The sequence below is a fragment of the Miniopterus schreibersii genome (genome assembly GCF_964146895.1).
Source record: "Miniopterus schreibersii genome assembly, chromosome: 22".
NCBI lineage: Eukaryota > Metazoa > Chordata > Mammalia > Chiroptera > Miniopteridae > Miniopterus > Miniopterus schreibersii.
Genome location: NC_138124.1, coordinates 14,336,817 through 14,356,212, shown reverse-complemented (window position 1 = coordinate 14,356,212; position 19,396 = coordinate 14,336,817). Strand labels below are relative to the sequence as shown.

The 19,396-nt window shown below is 54.8% G+C and overlaps 1 protein-coding gene across 2 annotated transcripts in view; it reads right to left on the bottom strand.

Annotated features, from left to right (window-relative positions):
• The window catches only part of ACAN (aggrecan), a 39,463-nt gene extending 24,432 nt beyond the window's left edge, over nt 1-15,031 (bottom strand). For both annotated transcript variants that reach the window (XM_081124622.1, XM_081124623.1), the window contains exons 1-2: nt 14,654-15,031; nt 760-839 (exon numbers count right to left, since the gene is read on the bottom strand). In XM_081124622.1, the coding sequence (XP_080980748.1) occupies nt 760-832 (73 nt within the window). In that variant the 5' untranslated portion in view covers nt 833-839; nt 14,654-15,031. The remainder of the gene's footprint in view (nt 1-759; nt 840-14,653) is intronic.
• Between the last annotated feature and the right edge of the window lie 4,365 nt (nt 15,032-19,396).

The window sequence follows — 19,396 nt, the reverse complement described above, 5'->3', positions numbered from 1 at the left end:
AGGTTGAACATAAAAATGTTTCAGATATTTGTGGGTGATAGGTACATAACAGGGCAAGGAATGGGGGAGCCAGGAATGTTTGGGGTCCAGCCCTAGCCTTTTGATGTCCTGGGCAGTCACCACCAGGCCCTTCCACACAAATCTCCCTTTGAATGCTCCATGACACAGAGTGGTTTTAGAGGTGGTGGTCCCTCAGGGAGAGCTGAGAGTCACGGCGGTGCCCAGCTCTGCAGTTTTTAAAGTTTTCAACCAGCTCTAGTGAACTGGTTTGTCTGTGTGGGTAAAACACAGCAGGTTCCAGCCAGGGGCTGGATCTCTGTAGGTCCCAGAGCAAGAGGCCACATGGAGACCCAGATACCCTACGTCTAAATATTTAAGAGTTACAACTCAAGCGGGCAGATGGCTAAATAAAATAGGTCCCATCTTCCTATGGGACAAGGAATCCTTCTGAAACGAAACGCGGGATTCACACGTAGAATTCTTGGGTTCCTGAGAATTTGGCATCAGGATGTGGTGTCCGGGTGGTGGTGGTGGTGGAGCCGGGCCCTTTCTTTTCCCATCATTGCTTGTGCATGGCAAGGGGACCGGTGAATCCCAGCCTCACACCCCAGATCGAATTTGACAGAAAAGGGGAAAGGCCGAGGGAAAAGGGCAGGACAAGCAGCACCGGGTGCGGTACCCAGAGCCCAGAGCCCAGAGCCCAGAACCCAGTCCCTAGTCCCTGCTGGGCTAACGAGACAGGCGCGGCGATGTCCTCACCTGAGATTTCTATGGAGACGGCTGCAGCGGCCATGACCCTCACAGCAACACACACCCAGAGTAAAGTGGTCATAGTTCACCTGGAAGAGAGGGGAGGCAGGAGGGTTATTTGCGGGTTCGGATGCAGGGAGGTCGAGGAGGGTCACGTATCACAGGACACACGGCGACACACGTCGCACGTGCCCCGATGCTGTTTCCTGGTCCTGCTCTTGCATGGACCTGCGTTGGCACCTCCCTCGCCCCCCTCTCCAGTCCGTGAGCCGTTGGTCTTGGTTTAGGACACGTTTGCATCCCAGACAGTCCACAGGGAGGACGGGGGAAGCCTGGGAGGGGAGGGAGGATCTGGAACCAAAGACAAGAATGGGGTAACTCTCAGCTGAGGCTGGGCCTGGGCTTCCCTCCCCGACCTCGGCCATCAGAGTCAGCTGGCCCAGCAGGTGGCGCTGTTGGCTCAGCCACTATCAGCTGGGCAGGATTCCACATCCAGACTGGGGTGCCCATGCCAGGAATGCTTGGGGGAGAGGCGGTCGGGGCCCAGGACTCTGGGGGACCCTCTTGGGTGACTCTGGCCTGTTGTTTTGAGTGATCTTTCCAGCATGATCCTTCATTCATTCCACATACACAGGGTGTCCCCCAAAATGTACACATACTTTAACAGCGGACAGCTCAATTGATGTTTCTTTCTTTTCAGATGTATCCCACTGGAATGAATAATTATTCAAAGTGTGCATCCATGTCTTTTGAGACACCCTCTATGTTACCCTAGAGATGAAAGGGCTGCCCGTGAGGATGCTGCTGGGGGCACAGAGGCGAATGTGGGAGGCGTGGTGTGTCTCCTCACCCGGCAGGAAGCCTGGAAAACCCCAAAGGCCTAAGAGGCAGCCCTTTGCTTCTCCTCGGGGGCTTTCCTCCTTAGATGTTGCCCTCAAAAAAAGTCCGTGGCTCCAGGTTCTGGCTCTGTGAGGGGCCATTGGGTTGTGGCCCTCCCTGTTCAGGCCCAGGGTGATCAGTCATGGCCAGACAGTGCCCAGGATGCTGCGGTTCTCTGTGGGGCTTGGGCCCGCTCTGTTTTCCTCCCTGGTCTCCTCGACCAGGAATGAAAAAGGGAGAGGATTTGGGATGGGGTGTGTGTGTGTGTGGGGGGGCGTGGGTGGAGTAGGGAGAAAAACTAATTTTATTTCTTTTTTTTTTTAAAGACAAACTTTGGGATAGAAATATCGCAATAAATATGCTCTTGTGTTTGTGTGTGTTTTCTTAGCTGTAAAGAAAATAGGGGAGAAATTCCATTCTGTCCGGGTTCCAAGTGTCTGCAGAACTCACTCAGTCTTTTATGTGAGGAATGGACTTTGCCAGCCCGTCAACAGCGAGGCCTTTCTCTGCGGGGCAGAATTAGCTGGTGGTGAGGGGACTGTACCTGGGGCAGAGGAAGGGGAAAGGGGGTGCCTGGGATGAAGTGAAAGAAAGGCTTGGGGGGCAGGATGTGAATGCTGGTGAGAGAGAGAGAGAGAGAGAGAAAGAGGGAGGGAGAGAGACCCAGAGTTAGAAACAGGGAAACCCTCATCTCCTCAGTAGCTAGACTGTGTCCCATAGTTGCCAACCTGGCCTGAGCCTTGACCTCTATGCCATCAAATCAGAGGACTGAATGGGGGGGCCTAGCTGCTCCCCTTGAATTCCTTTCCAAGTAAAGGGAAGGCCCCTAGACCTGGGACCTGGCTCTGGCTCAGCCACTCGCTGGACCCGCCCCCATGGCTGTTTTAAAGACGGAGCGAGAGGCTGGGCCATCAGGCACCCTCCTTGAGGGCAGGGGCCGTGTCTGGCTAGGTCCCCAGCACCGGGGTCTGGCGCTCAGCAGGCATCCATCGAAGCCGGTTTCCTCCCTGCTCCCAGGTGTCAGGCCTGGGTGAGCCTCTCCGAGGACACGTGGGGACCTAGAGAGAGGCGAGCGGTTGTCGGGAGGCTCCTTGTCCTGGGAGGGGAGGGCCGGCCTAGATGACTTTCCGCAAAGAATAAAACTTTTTCGCACCAATCGCCATAATCCTCAATCCCAATCCAACCGCTCTTTGTGTTTTGATGGTTTTCCTCCCAGTGTCTTTCCTATGGCATTCGCCTGTGTTTTACGGAATTGTCACCTTTTTGTGTTCTATTTGCTTTTTCCCAGGTAACGCAGTGGACCAGATGATTTTTTTTTTTTTAAATCCTCACCTGAGGATATTTTTTCATTGCTTTTCAGAGAGAGTGGAAGGAAGAGACAGAGAAACATCAATGAAAGAGAGACACATCCATTGCTTGCCTCCTGCACTTGTCCTGACCGGAGCCGGGGATTGAGCCAGCAACTGAGGTAGGACATTCCCTTGGCAGGAATCGAACCCGGGGTCCTTTAGTCCGCAGGCCGACGCTCCAACCACTGAGCCAAACCTGCTAGGGCCCAGATGGCCTTTTCTTGTTCCTTCAGAACTGATGAGCATGGGGTTTTACGGTCACGACCTCCCTGCCAGGGATCCTGTCCATGAGGCCGAGCTCTTCAGCCTCGGATCAAGTGGAAGGTATTGATTCTTTCCCTAGGTAGCCCGTGCCATGGCCGGGCAGCTCTCAGGGTGTTCAAGTTCTTCCAAGATGGGGTCAAAGTGACCCAACCCCATTATAATTTCCACCCTTAGGGACCACACTTAACATGCCTACTCCTCTTTCACGAGACTCATGACAGATCTTCAGGGGTCCAATCTGCTCTCCCATCTGCTGTTCCCCCCTGAAGATGTTCCCAATTCTTCCAGTTCTTTCTCATGGGGCTTCTAGACCTCTTTTCCCTCCCCAGAGCCACAGAAGGCCGAGCTTGGATAGACTTGTGTGAACATTAAGTCTAACTCCTTCGTTCTACAGGTGAAGAAACTGAGGCCCAGAGAGGGTAAGTGACTTGCTCAAGGCCACACAGCAAGTTGGAGATGGAGCCAGGACCTGAGCTGGTTCAAGGGGTCTGGCCGGCATCATTCCGTGTTTGTGAGCTCTAGGGGGCAGCGGCCACGTCTGTCTTGGTCCTCACTGTCTCCCTGGCCCCAGCAGAGGGCCAGGCACAGAGAGAAGCCATCAGGAAATATCTGCTGAATGAATGAATGAATGAATGAATGAACAAATGTGAAATTTAAGCACCTCAGAAAGCATTTCCTCCAACTCCAGGCCTCCAAGAGACAAGGGGTAAGCCTGGAGGCTCACATTTGTTGAGCACCTATGAGGTGCACATCCCTCTGAGGTGCATATCCCTCTGACGTGGCTCATAACTGTCTTGCATTCAATGCATCTCATCTAGAGATGTATGTGCATCACTTGCTTGTGATGTGCATGGCTGTATTGATTCATGCCAACCCGTCAGTACAGCGTGTGACTCTGGGAAGGTCACAGTCCACGTGCAGCCTACCAGGGTCTCCCCTTCCCAGGTCCCCAGCACCAGAGGTGTGCTGCGGCTGGTTTGCACCAGCTCTCCAGGGCCTGTTTTAAACATCTCCTCCCAATGGCATGGTCAGTGATGCTGTGCGGGTAGCTCGAAATCGATGGGAGCATTTATACCATCAAATCAGCTAACACTGAAAATGAAGGCATTTTCTTTCCCTCCCTTTTTGAGAGTGGGCTTACCAGCACACTACTGGAAGGGACTAATACTAAATAAAGAAAAAGCCTGGGGGAAGGGTCATGGATACCTCTCCCTCTCCTTTTAATTGATTTCAGAGAGAAGAAGGGAGAGGGAGAGAGATAGAAGCATCAATGATGAGAATCATTGATCGGCTGCCTCCTGCATGATCGCCCCCTGCTTGGGATCAAGCCTGCAACCCGGGCACGCGCCCTGGCCGGGAATCGAACCACAATCTCCTAGATCATAGGTCGATGCTCAACCGCTGAGCCATGATGGCTGGGCCAGGTACCTCTCCTTTTCTGTCTCATGAGGCCCCACTTTCCAGTGACTGTGCTGTAAGAGTCCCAGGGGTTGTTGAAGCTGACCCTAAAACCAAGGTCGGTTTGCTAGACTTAGAGCCAGGCAGGGCAGGGCCATGCTCGTCTCCATGTCATGCTCTGAGGCCCATCCTGATCCTGCCTCATCAGTGCAGCTGTGACCAGCATTTGCTGGATAAGTGAACGTAAGTGCTCCCCCATCCCTGACCCTGCTGGGCTACTGTGTCCTCAGCAGGCCCTACCCCTTGGTTCTACACTCCGGCTGTGACTGCCTCTCCGGCCTATTGTTTAACAGACAGTGACCTCCTTAGGGCTAAAAGTCAAGCCTTGCCTGGCCGATGTGGCTCAGTGGTTGAGGTTCAACCTATGATCCAGGAGATCACGGTTGGATTCCTGGTCAGGGCACATGCCCAGGTTGCGGGCTCAATTCCCAGTGGGGGGCGTGCAAGAGGCAGCCGATCAATGACTCTGTCGTCGATGTTTTTCTCTCTCTCTCCCTTCCTCTCTCTGAAATCAATAAAGATATATTAAACAAACAAACAAACAAACACCTTTCATATTAACTCACACAGTGCCAGGAACAACAAAAAATGGAATTTGACATCTATACATTGGATGAATGGGTGGACCTCAGAATTTGGTTGACCAGTAAGATTGGCCAGAAACCAAGTGGCTCTGCGTCCATGACTTCAGTCTTAGGGGAGGGATTGGAAAGGACCAAGGTCACCCATTCCCCCTCTTGTCCCTCGTGGATAAGACCCATCCTACACCTGTGCATGAAAGCGGCGGCCTGTGCGCCTGAGATAGGATTTTAGGTCCAGCACAGGGAAAGGCGCAGGGATGCCACACCAAGGACACAGCTGGCTAAAGCTACCCCAACCGCACCTGAGAATACCATTTTCCACGTATTCTCAGCAGACATGGTGGGAGGGTGTGGGAAGGGGGGAGCCGGGAAACTGACTCCAATCGTATCTCTGCCCTAACCCACAGGGATGCTCAATGAGAGAGAAACATGGATTGCCTGCCTCCTGCACGTCCGCTACTGGGGAGCGAGGCCGAAACCCGGGAATCAAACTGGTGACCTCTTGGTTCATGGGTTGGTGCTCAACCACTGAGCCACCCCGGCGGGGCAACAATGAGCATCTTATAGGCAGAATAAACGTATACAGTGGCTTCATGGACCAGGAGTGGGCAGGATGGGCAAAGCAGGGAGAGATGGGTGACTCCAGAGACGGCATCCAGGGACAAAGCAGGACTCAAGAGCCACGCTGGCACCTGAGGAAGGCTGCATTTCCAAGGGGCTGGGAGCGAGGCTGAGCCCAGGAGCTGGGAAGGAAGGCTGCCCATGGGTGGTGCTTCCTAAGGGTGGAGTGGGTGCAGCCATCCCTGGCCCCGAAGCATATGCCTGGACAAGGGTGGGCACTTGAGGGGAAAATTTAGCCCAACTCCACCAGTCTTTCTCCACGAATCCCACCTCTCCCTACTCTCCATGGCAGATTGCCAGTAAAACCAGTCTAAAGTGTTGAGGTACGTGGCATGGTGAATGGTGCCTGAGTCATTTACCAGGGACATTAGCTTTGCCCTGTTCTCTTTGCGGAAAAAACCCCTGGTACTTGGGACCTGCCCCTTCCTGTTCTCAGCCTTCCGTTCCAGCCCGGGCACTTGGAGATTTTCTCGAATTAATTTCAGACGCTGTGTAAATATCGGACCTGGGATTTTGGAAATGAGCGTCTTGCAGCCCAAATTTTCCATCAGGCGCAAGCACCTTTCCTGGGGCAGGGATCTCCGGCCAAGAGCCGAGTTCCTTCTATTTGGCGCTGACCGCCCACCTGGCCAGGCAGAGAGCTCCTTCCTGCAGGAACGTGGGAAGGGGCTGGGGACCTAGCAGGACTCCTCGGTGGCCTCCCTGGGTGGGAAGTGAGTTCAGGTTTTAAACGTGATATTTGGCAAAGGTTTCTGGGAGTTCAGGATCCTGGTGGAAACCAGTGCTTGTCAGAAAGGGCCATCGGAAGCTCAGGGTCACAGCCAAATTCCTGGGCAAAGGGGAGGGATGGGTGCCTGGGATATAACTGAGAGGAAACAGAGGCGACTGGCCCAGTCCCTTAATCTTTGGGGCAGATGGTCAGGTTATTGCAGTTTAGTCCAGGGCCCATCAAAAGTAAGAAAGAGAATGGGTGATTTGGAGTCAAACCTCATACTTTTAACCCTAGTTTGCGTGCCCTGACCCCAGGCCTGGGGATGATGTCAGAGAGAACATCCACTCAGCTCCTTTGGGGTGATGCTTCTCTTTGAGAGCCAATGGGGGTCTCCCTGTCTCTGAACTGCTCGTGGGCCCCGGTGCAGATCCTCATTCCTGCCGCAGGATCAGACCTGGCCGATTGCCTAGCTCAGCATCTCTGTACACTCGGGGAGTCCCTCAATCTGCTCCAGGAAAGGAGAGTTCCCTGGTCAGGTTCCATGTAAGCAGCCTGATGGGAGAGTCAAACACCCGTCAGCACACTGAGACGTCCCACAGGAAAGGGGGTGAGGCCCCTTTGACATGCAAAGAAGCCTATGGACAGTCTCTGTGAGGCACATGCTGTGACACCCACTTCGGGGAACCCTGGCCTGCCTTCATCTGCCTCTTGGGACAACTATACTTTAATCCAGGGTCAAAGACAATGATATTAAGGAAGCAGGAGAGAGGAGACAGGGAAGCAGGCCATGACCTTCTCATTCCCTGAAAGGACAAATTAGTGGCTAGAGTCCTGCCTGCTGAGAAAATCCCGCAACTAACCCCCTAGAGGCAGGGCTAAAGGGAGGGGCTTAGGAACAATTGCATGCAGAGGAATAGTTTTGGGCTTTAAATTCGGGGTTCAGAAACGGAACTGATTGGGGGTAGATTCCTAACCCTGCTCCCGATCAAGCGGCCTGGGCTCAGGCATCTCCGTCTGGCTACCTGTGATGATGGCCTCCAGGCCCCCTTCTTCAGTCTTGAAAAGCTGAACACCCACTATTTCCCTGCGTCATCCTAAAATCCAGGTGTCCCCCTCCGCCCCACCCCCGAGCCATTGGATATGAGGTCAGAGTGACTGAATCGGGTGGTGCAGGGAGCGAGCACCTGGTTGGGGGAAGGTCAGGCCAAGGTCCAGGATTTGCTGGTGAACTTGCCCCGACATATGCTCCGCTCAGGGTGGGAGCTGGGGCCAGGATGCCTGGTTTTCTGAGGGAGATGGGACGTTGGCCTCCCCCTTGCCTTGGACATTTCTCTTATAAAGAAAGGGCTTTCTCTCCAAAGCAGCCCTGAAACCAGCAAGGGCCCTAGAGGGACAGACAGAGCCAGAAGGTGGCCGGTGAGTGGACAATGGATGGCCCCAGGAAAAATCTGTCCGCAGTTGGGTTCTGATGGGATAGCACAGTGTGTCTGTGAGCTGGTGTGTCCTTTTGTTGCTGGTCTGAATGGGACATGTGGTGTGCAGGGAGGAGGAGCCTCAGCAGCCCCAATTGAAGCCTTGTGCACCCCAGTCCAAGAGCCCACCCTTCTCTGAGGCTGTCTTCTCATCTGCATAATGAAGGAGGTGGGTGATTTTAATGCCCCTAGGACCCTTTCTGCTCTAATGCTTCATGATTCTAAGGAGGCTCAGGGAACCTTCGCAATTTCCCAAATCCACCCCTTCGGCTAGTGGCCTTAATTTATTGTGACTTCAACTCCATAGGGTGGAGCAATGGGCCCATTTTACAGATAGGAAAATGGAGGTATTTGATGATGTGCCTCCATTGAGATAAGTCTCTGGGTTTCTGATCCCGATTTGGTTCTGTTTTCAGCAGCTTGGTCTTCCTTGGTTCTTATGTCTTACCTGTACCTCTTACCCCTCCCCCCATGGTATCCCACCTTGGGACTGACACAATTTAATTGCTGTAACTGCAGGGGCCTCTAGAGGGCGCTGTTGCCTGGTGCTGTAACCTGGCCTGGGCACACACTGGGAACCAGAGGTCCTGGCTGCTTGTGGAAGGCTTGCCATGGAGGGTTTGCAAAGTGGAGAACTGCCCATCTGGGTATCGTTGGTACTCTCCTTGTCAAGAATCGAAAGGAATTTATAGTGTGATGGTCCATTCATTCATTCATTCATTCATTCATTCATTCATCAGTGTGCGTATCACCTCCTGGATTAGGTCCAGTGCACACTAGATACAAAAGGTTCCCGCTTAGGGTTTCACAAGCACCCTAATAAGGCACCTCCCCGGACAGTAATTTACTACTGGATCTTGACCTGTGAGGACAGACCTTAGCATCTCTACCTTACAGATACGGAGCCCAAGGCTTAGAGAGGTGAAGCAATTTCCCCATGTCGCACAGCGGTCAGTGCCCAGTTCATTCAGCTCCACGTCCAGTGCTCCTTCCATTGAGCAAACCCTTCCCCCTCCCCACCCCTTGCTGGGAACTGTGTGTGGGGAGGTGCTGACCTGCATCCCCACCCCCACCCAAACAGATGGTATTACTATGGCAACCGTGTCCCAAACAGCAACCTTCTTTGGCCTCGCGATCACATGTCTACACCTGCTGATGCTGTACTTTTCCATCTCAGGACCTTTAAAAGCCCCCAAAATAATAATAACAGCTGTTCTTTTATCGTAGGCCTACATTGTGCTAGGCCCTTTATCTGCTTTATCTTGAACCCTGTCAATCACCCCACGAGCCCCATTTCACAGGTGCAGAAACTGAGGTTCAGGGAGGATAAGTGACTTGCCTGAGAGCTCACAGCTGGGATTTCAACCTAGATCTGAGCTGCCAAAGTCCAAGTTCTTTCTACTTTTACCACTGTCGTCTTAGCTTTTTCCTTTCTTTTTGTGTGGTCCCGTCCTCACTGCGTGGCCTGGCCCGATGCCTAAATGAAGGTCTGCAGCAGGGTTTCTCAATGGGCACTATTGACATCTTGGGCCAAATAATTCTCTAGTGTTGAGGGGAAGGTGCTGTCCTGTGCGTTATAAATATTTAGCAGCATCCCTGGTATCTACCCACTAGATGCCAGTAGCATTACCCCTCTCCCACGGTGACAAGAGAAAAGTATCTCTACACATGGCTGAATGTCCCCTGGCAGGACGGGGCGGGTGGGTGTCCCAAAATAGCTCCCTGGTTGAGAATCACTGCTTTATAGAAATGAGGGGTCAGGGTCAAGTCGATTACAGACCGTCTTCCCCATGAGACTGTGAGCAGCTGGGGGGCAGAAAAAGCGAAGTGTTCCATTCGTTGCTGTGTGACCTGTACCTAGTACAGCACCTGGCATGTAGCAAGTGCTCCTGAAAGGTGGATGAATGAATGAATGAATGAATGAATGAATGAATGGTTTTGGTGGACATGGTATGTTTCAGGACGAGGGCCCGAAGTCCTCAGATCCTCGCCAACCTGCTCTGGGCTGCCCTGAGTCATGCACCTTCTCCCCTCTAGGCCTCGGTTCCCTTTGTGCTCTCTTATAAATGAGGGTCATCACAGGCCCTGAAGGCCCTGGATATCTAGGGTCTGGGAATGGCCACGTTGCACTTCACAGGCCCAGAGTCCAGGGTCTGAGAAGGGGCTGCCTCCCAGGCCAGGCACTGCAGACCTGCCCGGTTCTGAGTTTCTCTCCTTGCTCTCGCCCATCAAGGCAAGTCAATTACTGAGAGACAGGCAAAGGCCGCCCCCCCCAACTCCCCCAAAAAGCAACCCTATGCAGGAGAGGTGGCTTCTTTTTTGGGTGTGTGTCTTAAAAGGAAAAACATGTAACCTCAAAGGTAACCAAATATCCAAATCGCGATGCCCAGCATCGCACACCCCAAATTCACCTATTCATGAGCTTAACAAAAAGCCCCTTTAGGATACACTGTAAGGCCATTGAGAGGGAGAAAAGTCACCTCTCACAGGCCCAGGCTAGCCCACAGGGCCCGCCCTCCCAACACACACACACACACACACACACACACACACACACACACACGGACTCTCAGCTGCTTATAAGGAGGCTCTGAGTTTTTAAAAGTAAACTCCAGCGTTTCCGTTCTTGCCCTGGATTCAACTTTTAAAGAAAGGAAGCGTGTTTTTTTTACGGTCCTCTACACCATTCCTCCTTCTTTCCGGTCTCCCCCCATGCTCTGCCCCTCCAACAGCCCCTCCTCTGCAATCTCAACTCATCTTCAACCACACCCAGGGGCCCAGGCCCCCTGCCGGGTCTTGGGGGACAAAGAGCAGCCACCCCCCGGGGGGGAGATGTCACAGAAACAGCACTGTCTCGCCCTATCAAACCAGGCTTCCTTCAGGAAGGGGGATGGCAGTGAAACGTCCATCAGGGCCCAGGGCATGGCCAGGGATAGCCTGTGACACTCCTTTTTTCAAGATGGGTTCCACCCCCACCCCCCTTTCCCAGGGCAGCCGGTGAACCCTGTCCCCTCCCCTGCTCCACTCGAAAGCAGGCCTGCCCTCCACATCTTCCCTCTTCCCTGATTTCTGGGTCCTCTCCCTCCAACTCCCCTTTCACCCCCACCTGCAGCCTTCGCTCCCAGCACAGGGAAGGGCCCAGCCCAGGTGTTAGTACGGTGCCTGGCCACCTGGAGCCATGAGGCAGGAATTTCTGAGACAGAAACTTCACCGGGATCAATGTCTTCTTTTCTTTTTAGCTTTCCCTGAGGATATTTTTTCCATTGCTTTTCAGAGACAGTGGAAGGGAGAGAGAGAGAGAAACATCGATGTGAGAGAGACACATCGACTGGTTGCCTCCCTCATGCTCCCCGATGCAACCGAGGTACACGCCCTTGGCAGGAATCAAACCCGGGACCCTTCAGTCCAAGGGTCTGTTGCTCTAACCACTGAGCCAAACTGGCCAGGGAGGGATCAACGTCTTTTAAACTTCTTCGACCACGACCCGCAGTAACAAATACATTATACAATTATCAAATTTGTATGTATTTGTGCATATACATATATATTATAAACACACATACATCCACATAAGACTGCAAAATATATAACAGAAACGAGTTTCCAGAAACAATATTTATCCTGGGTGGTAGTAGGAGATGATTGTACTTGCCTGTGTCATAAAACCCCACTAAATTGTCTTCACCACCCGCAATGGGACAAATCCGGTGTTAGAAGTTCCTGCAGGAGCAGAGATGGACTAAAAGAGACACTCCGAGCAGGGACCTGCCGGCTTCCCCTGGCTCAGCTGAGATCTTCCTAGTGCCCAACAAGAAGGGCCTCGGAAGGGACCAGGTTCTAGCAGGCATCGTTAAAAAAAAATCCACACCAAAAGTTGGGACACACAGTCTTTTACGAACAGGATATTCAAAATGGGTACTATCCTGAATTTACGAATGGTGACCCCAAGGGGCCTAGGAACGGTTGGACGAGAGGAATTAAGGTTTGTGATTCCTGCTGAGTGCTGGACAAGGCACCCGCATTATGTCTTTTAATCCTCGGTTTTCCTCCCCTTTTTGGAGAAGAGGAAACGGAGTCACAGGGTGGCCAAGTAACATCACCAAAGTCATGTAGCAGGGAAGCGGCCCAGCTGGGATTCTAACCGACATCTGACTTGCCCGGCAGGCTGCTCATTCTTGGGGCTCTCGCCCACCATCTGGGGAGGTGAGCTCCCTCTCCGACTGGGGTGTGGGCTGCCTGGGATGGGGTGCGTGTGTGAGAGACAGTGAGCAGGGGCAAAGTATGGGCTCAGGGGTGGCTCACGCCAGACAGCGCAGGATGTCACCACTCGAGCACACAGAGACCGCTGCCAAATAAGTAATAATATTTCCATCATTCCCACCCCCTGCCTTGATTGTGTATTGGCCAGAGGGCTTTCAAATAATAAAGAATCCCTGTTTAAGTACAATTTTCATGGAAAATTCTAGGTAAGTAAATCTCCTACTTAATAATAATAATATTAAGCAATTATTGAGTTCTTGCCCAGTGGCAGGTACTACCTGGGCCATGTCACAGCTACTGTTTACTGAGGACGTGCTATGGGACAGCACCGAGCAGAGCCGGGCACCTAGGTGGCGCTCACCAGAATGAATGAAGCTATCAGTGTCCCTCCAGAGACTGCACATAAATGCACCTAATTTAAACACAGCTCCGTGTAACGGGAGGAATCCCAACATTTCCCGGAGAGATTTTCTTTTTCCTTCCGATAATTCCTTCACCCCAAACGTTTTAAACTTGAGAGATCTTTTGATCCGTAGTTTTTCCTTTCTGGTTAGGAACATTCTCCCCCATTTCACCCCACCAACTCCCTCCCCAACAAGCCTTTTGTGTTTCCTCCCCGGTTGCCCTTCCATCCCTGGGCAGTGTCTTCCCAGCTCGGCCCGCTCACAGGCCAACACTCCTACGTGGATAGGATGGTCTCCCCGCCTCCTAAAACCCCTCGCCCAGGGGCGCAGGCTACCTGACTGCTGCTTCTCCTTGGCTACCCGAGGATTCAAGCCCAGGTTTCTGCACTCTTAAATCAGGGCTGCCGCTGAGTCACAGGGCTGAGCCCAGGTTTCTGCAACTGCCCCTAAATCACAGGGCGACTATTGGAAAATCAAGGCACGTCCCTGGGTTCACTTTCCATCATCATGAGAAGACACGGGTGGGTTTCCCAGGCCCAGGGTCCCTCACACGGCCGGACACCCACCCCGTTGCATCATCCAGGCCCAGAAAACCCCGACACTAAACCAATTCAGCTTTGCACCTCCCTCTTTTTTTCCTCCTGCCAGCCACCCCTATAGAACTGCAATTTAGGCATCCACCAAAATGGGGAGTTTGGGGGTGTGGGGTGGGGGAAACGGACGGCCCTGGGCTCCTAAAGGGTGAAACGCTGGAGGGATCCGACCAGAATCCTGCTCACGGACTGCAAAGGGACAGAATGACGGAAAAGTTTGGGTGGGATCCTGTCTCCGAACTGGACACAACCCCACGGCCCCAGTTTGCTCCGGCCTAGAATGGGGGTGCGCTGACCTATGGACAGTCACCCACACCCTCCCGGAGCCAGGGGCAGCAAGGGCTCCTGCTGGCCCATCCCTGGCTTTGTCCACGGAGGACGCTGGAGATGGGAACATCACCCTGGGGTCCTGGGGTCCTGCCCAGCCCTCCTGTCCCCTGCCCTGCGACATGCGCCTTCCTGGGGGCAGGGGCAGTGTCCCCCTGGCCAACTCCTTCCCGGCTGGCTTTTCAGGTGCCCCGTGTGTGGCCCAGGTGGCCCAGGCCAAGGGGACCCGCGGGTCCTGGGTCCTGCCCTGCCCTCCCATCCCCTGACCTGCGACATGCGCCTTCCTGGGGGCAGGGGCAGTGTCCCCCTGGCCAACTCCTCCCCGGCTGGCTTTTCAGGTGCCCCGTGTGTGGCCCAGGTGGCCGGGGACAGGGGACCCGCGGGTCCTGGGTCCTGCCCTGCCCTCCCATCCCCTGACCTGCGACATGCGCCTTCCTGGGGGCAGGGGCAGTGTCCCCCTGGCCAACTCCTCCCCGGCTGGCTTTTCAGGTGCCCCGTGTGTGGCCCAGGTGGCCCGGGCCAGGGGACCCGCGGGTCCTCGCGGCGACCCCGGGCACCTGCCGCGGCCCCTGCGCGCGCAGGCGGCGCGCCCCCTCCCCAGGGACCGCGCGCAGGGGGCGGGCGGCGAAACCACGCACAGGTAACACCGCGAGACTTGACCCCGCGCTTCCCACACTCGGCGGCCGCCGCCGGGCGCGCGAGGGCTCCTCTCAGACCCCCGGGGGCTCCCTCACCGCGGCTCCCCCGCTCCCCACGCCGGGGTGTCCGGGGGTGCCCCCCCGCTTTCCTCGCTCCTCCCTGCGCCCCATTCGCTCCGAGTCCGCCGCAGCCGGAAAGTTTTGCTGGACTCCGCCGCCGGCCCCTTCCACGGCCGCCCCTGAGGGGAAACTGAGGTAACGCGGCCGCGAGCCCCCGTTTTGGGCGGCGCCCCCCGCGCCCCCGGGGGTCAGCCTCGCGCCGACGGACGGAAAGAGACCCGTTACCTGGAAGAGTGTGCGATGCCCACCGCCGAGAACGAACTTGGGGTCCCGCAGCCCTGGCGACGCGGCGGCCGCTGCCGGGGCCCCTCCAGGCCCGGTGTCCCGGCGCCGCGGGGGAGACGCTGCGCGCGGGGCCGCTGCCCGCGTCCTGCCCGCGGGGCGCCTCGGGTGCCGGCTGGCGTGCGGGGTCGTCCCCCCGTCCACGGCGGGCCGAGGGAAGGAGGGAGCGTGAAAGGCGCCCGGAGTCCCGTGGCCCCGCGTCAGGAGCCGGCCGGCGAGGCGCGGGGAAGAGACGGAGCGACGGAGACGGAGGGAGACGAGACCTTGAGCAGCGCGCGCGCCCTCAGCTCTGCCAGCCCGGCGCCGGCGGGAGGTAGGTAGGTAGGTGGGCGGGCGGGCCGGCCGGGCGCGCGGCGACACATATACGCGGGGAGGGGGCGCGCGCCGGGGAAACCCCACCCCCGGGGGCCCGCGCGGGCGGGGCGGGGGCGGGGCGCGCGGCGGCGCCTGGCGCGCGCGGGACCCCGGCTCCCCGCCGGCCGCCGGGCTGGAGGGCGGGCGGGCGCGCGGCTGCCCGGGCAGCGGGAGGAGCGCTCCCGCCGCGCCGCCGGCCCGCAGGCGGCAGGAGAGGGCCGCGGGCCGGTGTCTGCAATGCGGTCGGTCACGGGCCCCGCGAGGGCTGCGCCCGCACCGCCGCTGCCCGGGGCTCTCGGGGTGTCCCGCGCGCCCGGGGCGCGGAGGCCCGGGGTTGCAGGGATTTCCCCCCCTATCCTCCAGTCCCCTAAGAGATGGTGGAAAGTTTTGGAGACGGGGTGCGCCGCCTGGCAGAGCAGGGCAGGGCAGGGCGGGGAGACGGGGGAGGTCAGGCGGCAGCGGGAGGTGTCTCCCGGCTGGGACCCGCCACGAGAGCCCAAGGACAGCGCCGGGGCAGCGGGGCGTCCCCAGGGCGACGGGGGCTCCGCGGACCCCCACCCTCCGAATGTTGTCTCCGGGCAGAATAACGAGAGAAAGAACAGCTCTCCAGCACCTCCTGGGAGCTGGGCGCTTCCCAGGCACGAATATCTCACTTAATTTTCCCCCAAAGCGCCCAATGCGGTAGATATTATAATGATTATACCTCTCCCTTCCCCGCCCCCCCCCCCCCCAAAAGGTGTGGAATCAGGCTCAGAGCGCAATGGAGTTTCCTGCTCAGTCAAGGTGGGCTCGGAATCGAAGCCCAAGGTCATGGTTTGTGTTGCCGGGCAGGCGGCTGGCTCAGCCCCGCAGCACTTTTGGGGGACCCAGGCTGCCTGGTGGACTCCAGGGTCCTTAAGGGAGGAGGCTGGTGGTGCCTGGCGCCGAGATTTAGGGGCCTCCAGGTCGGTGTGGTGGAAACTGCTGGGCCCCCTCCTCAGGTGAGGTGCATTACAGAGATAATAATAGGTCAAGATTTTTTTCATTGATTAAGAGGAAACGAAGGGCCTCAGTTTCCCCATGGTGACTACTCTGGAATTGTGTGGGTATTTTACCAGCCATCTCTGCTAGGGGGCAGGACTGGGGCCTGGCTCAGCCCCACAGCACTTTTGGGGGACCCAGGCTGCCTAGTGGACTTCAGGGTCCTTAAGGGAGGAAGCTGGTGGTGCCTGGCGCGGAGATTTAGGGGCCTCCAGGTTGGCCCGGTGGAAACTGCTGGGCCCCCTCCTCAGGTGAGGTGCATTACAGAGATAATAATAGGTCAAGATTTTTTTCATTGATTAAGAGGAAACGAAGGGACTCAGTTTCCCCATGGTGACTACTCTGGAATTGTGTGGGTATTTTACCAGCCATTTCTGCTAGGGGGCATGACTGGGGCCTCCCCACCCCTTCCCGGCACAGGGCGCAGTGGAGCCTGGGGAGGGCATGGTGCCCACTCCACCCGCTGGCCGGTGGGGGAGCTGGGCCTAGGGTGTTCCATGGGGTGGCGGTTCTTGGCCTCACCCCTTTTCTACTGGAGCTTTTTGTTTCTCCTGGTCAGGTCTCCAACTTAAAGAGCACCTTGGACAGTGCTGACTCCACCGTGACTAGAGCCCCTTAGCGGGGAAACAGTCTTTCCTCTCAAAGAAATGGGATGAAATCTTAGCAGTTACTGACCCCCAATGCCTGGCTCAGGGGGAAATGACCGTTCTAGAAAAAAAGAAAATCCTTAAAATTCCAGCAGGAGGGGTCATGGCTTCTCATGCTAGTATATTTTCCTTAGATGAGAACACACCATGCTATCTGTAAAATGGAATCATACCTGACCTATATCGTAGGACATGTGGGATTAGTGAAGGTCGTTTCATTCAAGGACAAGTATTAGGTAATTAATCTTTGTAACGAAGGGAATGGATGTTCATTGTCATCCATCTAGTTTTGCAACAAGGCTAAGAAATATACAGCGGGCACCTGTATTCTGTGCCAGACACTGCTTGATGCAGTGGCCTTGCCAGTGGATTTTATTCTCATTGCATACCCTGAGAAACCGAGACTGGGAGGCCTCCCAGGTAGTGCATGAGTGCAGGTTGGCCCGACTCCACACCGCCTGCCTGCCTGCCCTTACAGGCTGCAGAAAACCCAAGATGATAGGAAAGTGTTTGGACACTTTATTATTATTTTAAATACATTTTTATTGATTTTTTTAGAGAGAGGAAGGGAGAGGGGGAGAGAGAGAGAAACATCATCAATCGGCTGCCTCCTGCACGCCCCCTACTGGGGATTAAGTCCACAACCCAGGCATGTGCCCTGACTGGGCATCGAACCCATGACCTCTTGGTTCATGGGTCGATGCTCAACCACTGGGCGACACCAGCCAGGCTGTTTGGACACTTGAAAGAGCTAGTTCAGAGATTCAGAGCCCTTGGGTGGCACATGGACGCTCCCCTTTTCAATGTAGGAGTCCTGTTTTTTATGTGGTATTTGTGATGCTGGTCATCCTTCCCCTGCTCAAAGATTTTACAGTTGCCTAATGCCTTTTCCAGGCTGCCTGACTCGATTTGCTATCCTGGGCAAGAGCAGGGTACTAGAGACAGCCTTCCTAGGATGCCATAGCTCCATAGTCCAGTCATTATGCCCGGGTAACACATCACTCCAAAACTTAGTGAAGCTCAGTCAGCCAGTTCTAGCTTGGGTTGGCTCATGGGGTTGCAATCAGATGTCAGCTACAGCTGCAGTCAGCTGAAGGCTTGAGGATCCAGGTCTGAGGCAGCTCACTCACATGGTTGGCAAGGTTGCAGTTGGCTGTTGCCCAGTGGCCTCAGTCTTCCACACGGGCCTGCCCATGGAGCTGCCTCAGGGCATGGTGGCTCGCTTCAGTCACAGTGAGTGGTACAGGAGGCCAAGGGGAAGCTGTAGTGCTTTTACATCCTAGCGTTGGAAGTCACACACTGTCACCTTTGCCATATTCTGTTAGTCACTGTACAGGGCCAGCCCCGAATTAGTGCAGGAGGCAATATAACAGGGGTGTGACCACCAAGGGATGGTGATCGCCGGGGAACATCTTGGAGGCTGACTTCCGCACGGCACTAAACTGACTCTTACAGGATGGCCAGTCTCCTAGTCCATCTAATTGTGTCACCACAGAGTGCTTATTTCTGTCTCTTATGTGGGACAGCTTGCTAAGTCCCATTAGAAGGTGTATGCAGAATTCCTCTGAAGCACCCATCCAACACCCCTGTACAAGCAAGAAGTCCAGCCTGCTCACTGGGATAACACTTCTGTCCCAGTTTCTACAGGGCAACATTTATGTAGCCTAAGAATGTTTTCATGTCACCCTTCTGTGTGTCTCTTCTCACAGGGGAATGCCTGCAGACCCTTCAGCTCTTCCCTCTCTCCATTTTATCCCTACCGGTGCAGCCAAAGATCGTTGAGTTTCAGAGCTATGTCAGGCTTTTGGTTGATATAGAAACTTGTGGGCAATTAAAGCCATCAGGCTGTTTTCATGCTGGCCTCCACAAAAGGACTTCTTGTCCATCTCAAGCAACGAAACAGAGTTGAGCAGGAGGATGTTCTCTTGTTCAATAGCGAGAGATGTGAACCCCAGTTCTGGCACGGGGACCTTGCACCAGTGTCTTAATGTGTCTGGGTCTTGGTTTTCTCACCTGTAAAATGGAGCCACCTATGGAATTGTTGTGAGAGTCAGAATGAGAGATGGGATGTCAGCACCTAGCAAGCTATCTGGCTCGAGATGATTCATTTCCTTCCCTTCCCCCTTCCACTGCCGTTTGTTGTCTCCCAGGTAGTACATTTTCTTCTGTGTGCTGCTTTTTGTGTTTGTAAAAGCTAAAAATACTCACCTTCGATGAGTGTGGCAATGATAACTACTATATGTAATGTGTATAAAGAACATTGTGGGCCTTTCTGGAAGCAAAGGGCCATAGAAACATAATAAAGAAAAGCCTTCTTATTGCAAAACTGGGCCGGGGAGTGGAGTCTTCTGAGCGCTAGTGGAACATTTGAAAAGTTTAGTTTTATTAGCTCAACACCGTGCAAGTGACAAACTCAGAGGGAAATGTTCTAATAATAAAGAACATGGGATAAGTTAATGAAACACTTACAATTCTCGTAGGTCTGTGCGGAATGACGACATACACCAATAGGAAGGGGCTCTGTTGCTTAAGACACAGAAGGTCACATTTCAGGAAACTTATTTCTTAAAGATTCAGTTCAATTTGTTTCCCTCTGAATTCATAGCAGATTCTATTTTCAGTAAAACCCTGCCATTTATAAATGGAAAAATTAAGGTGAGCACTT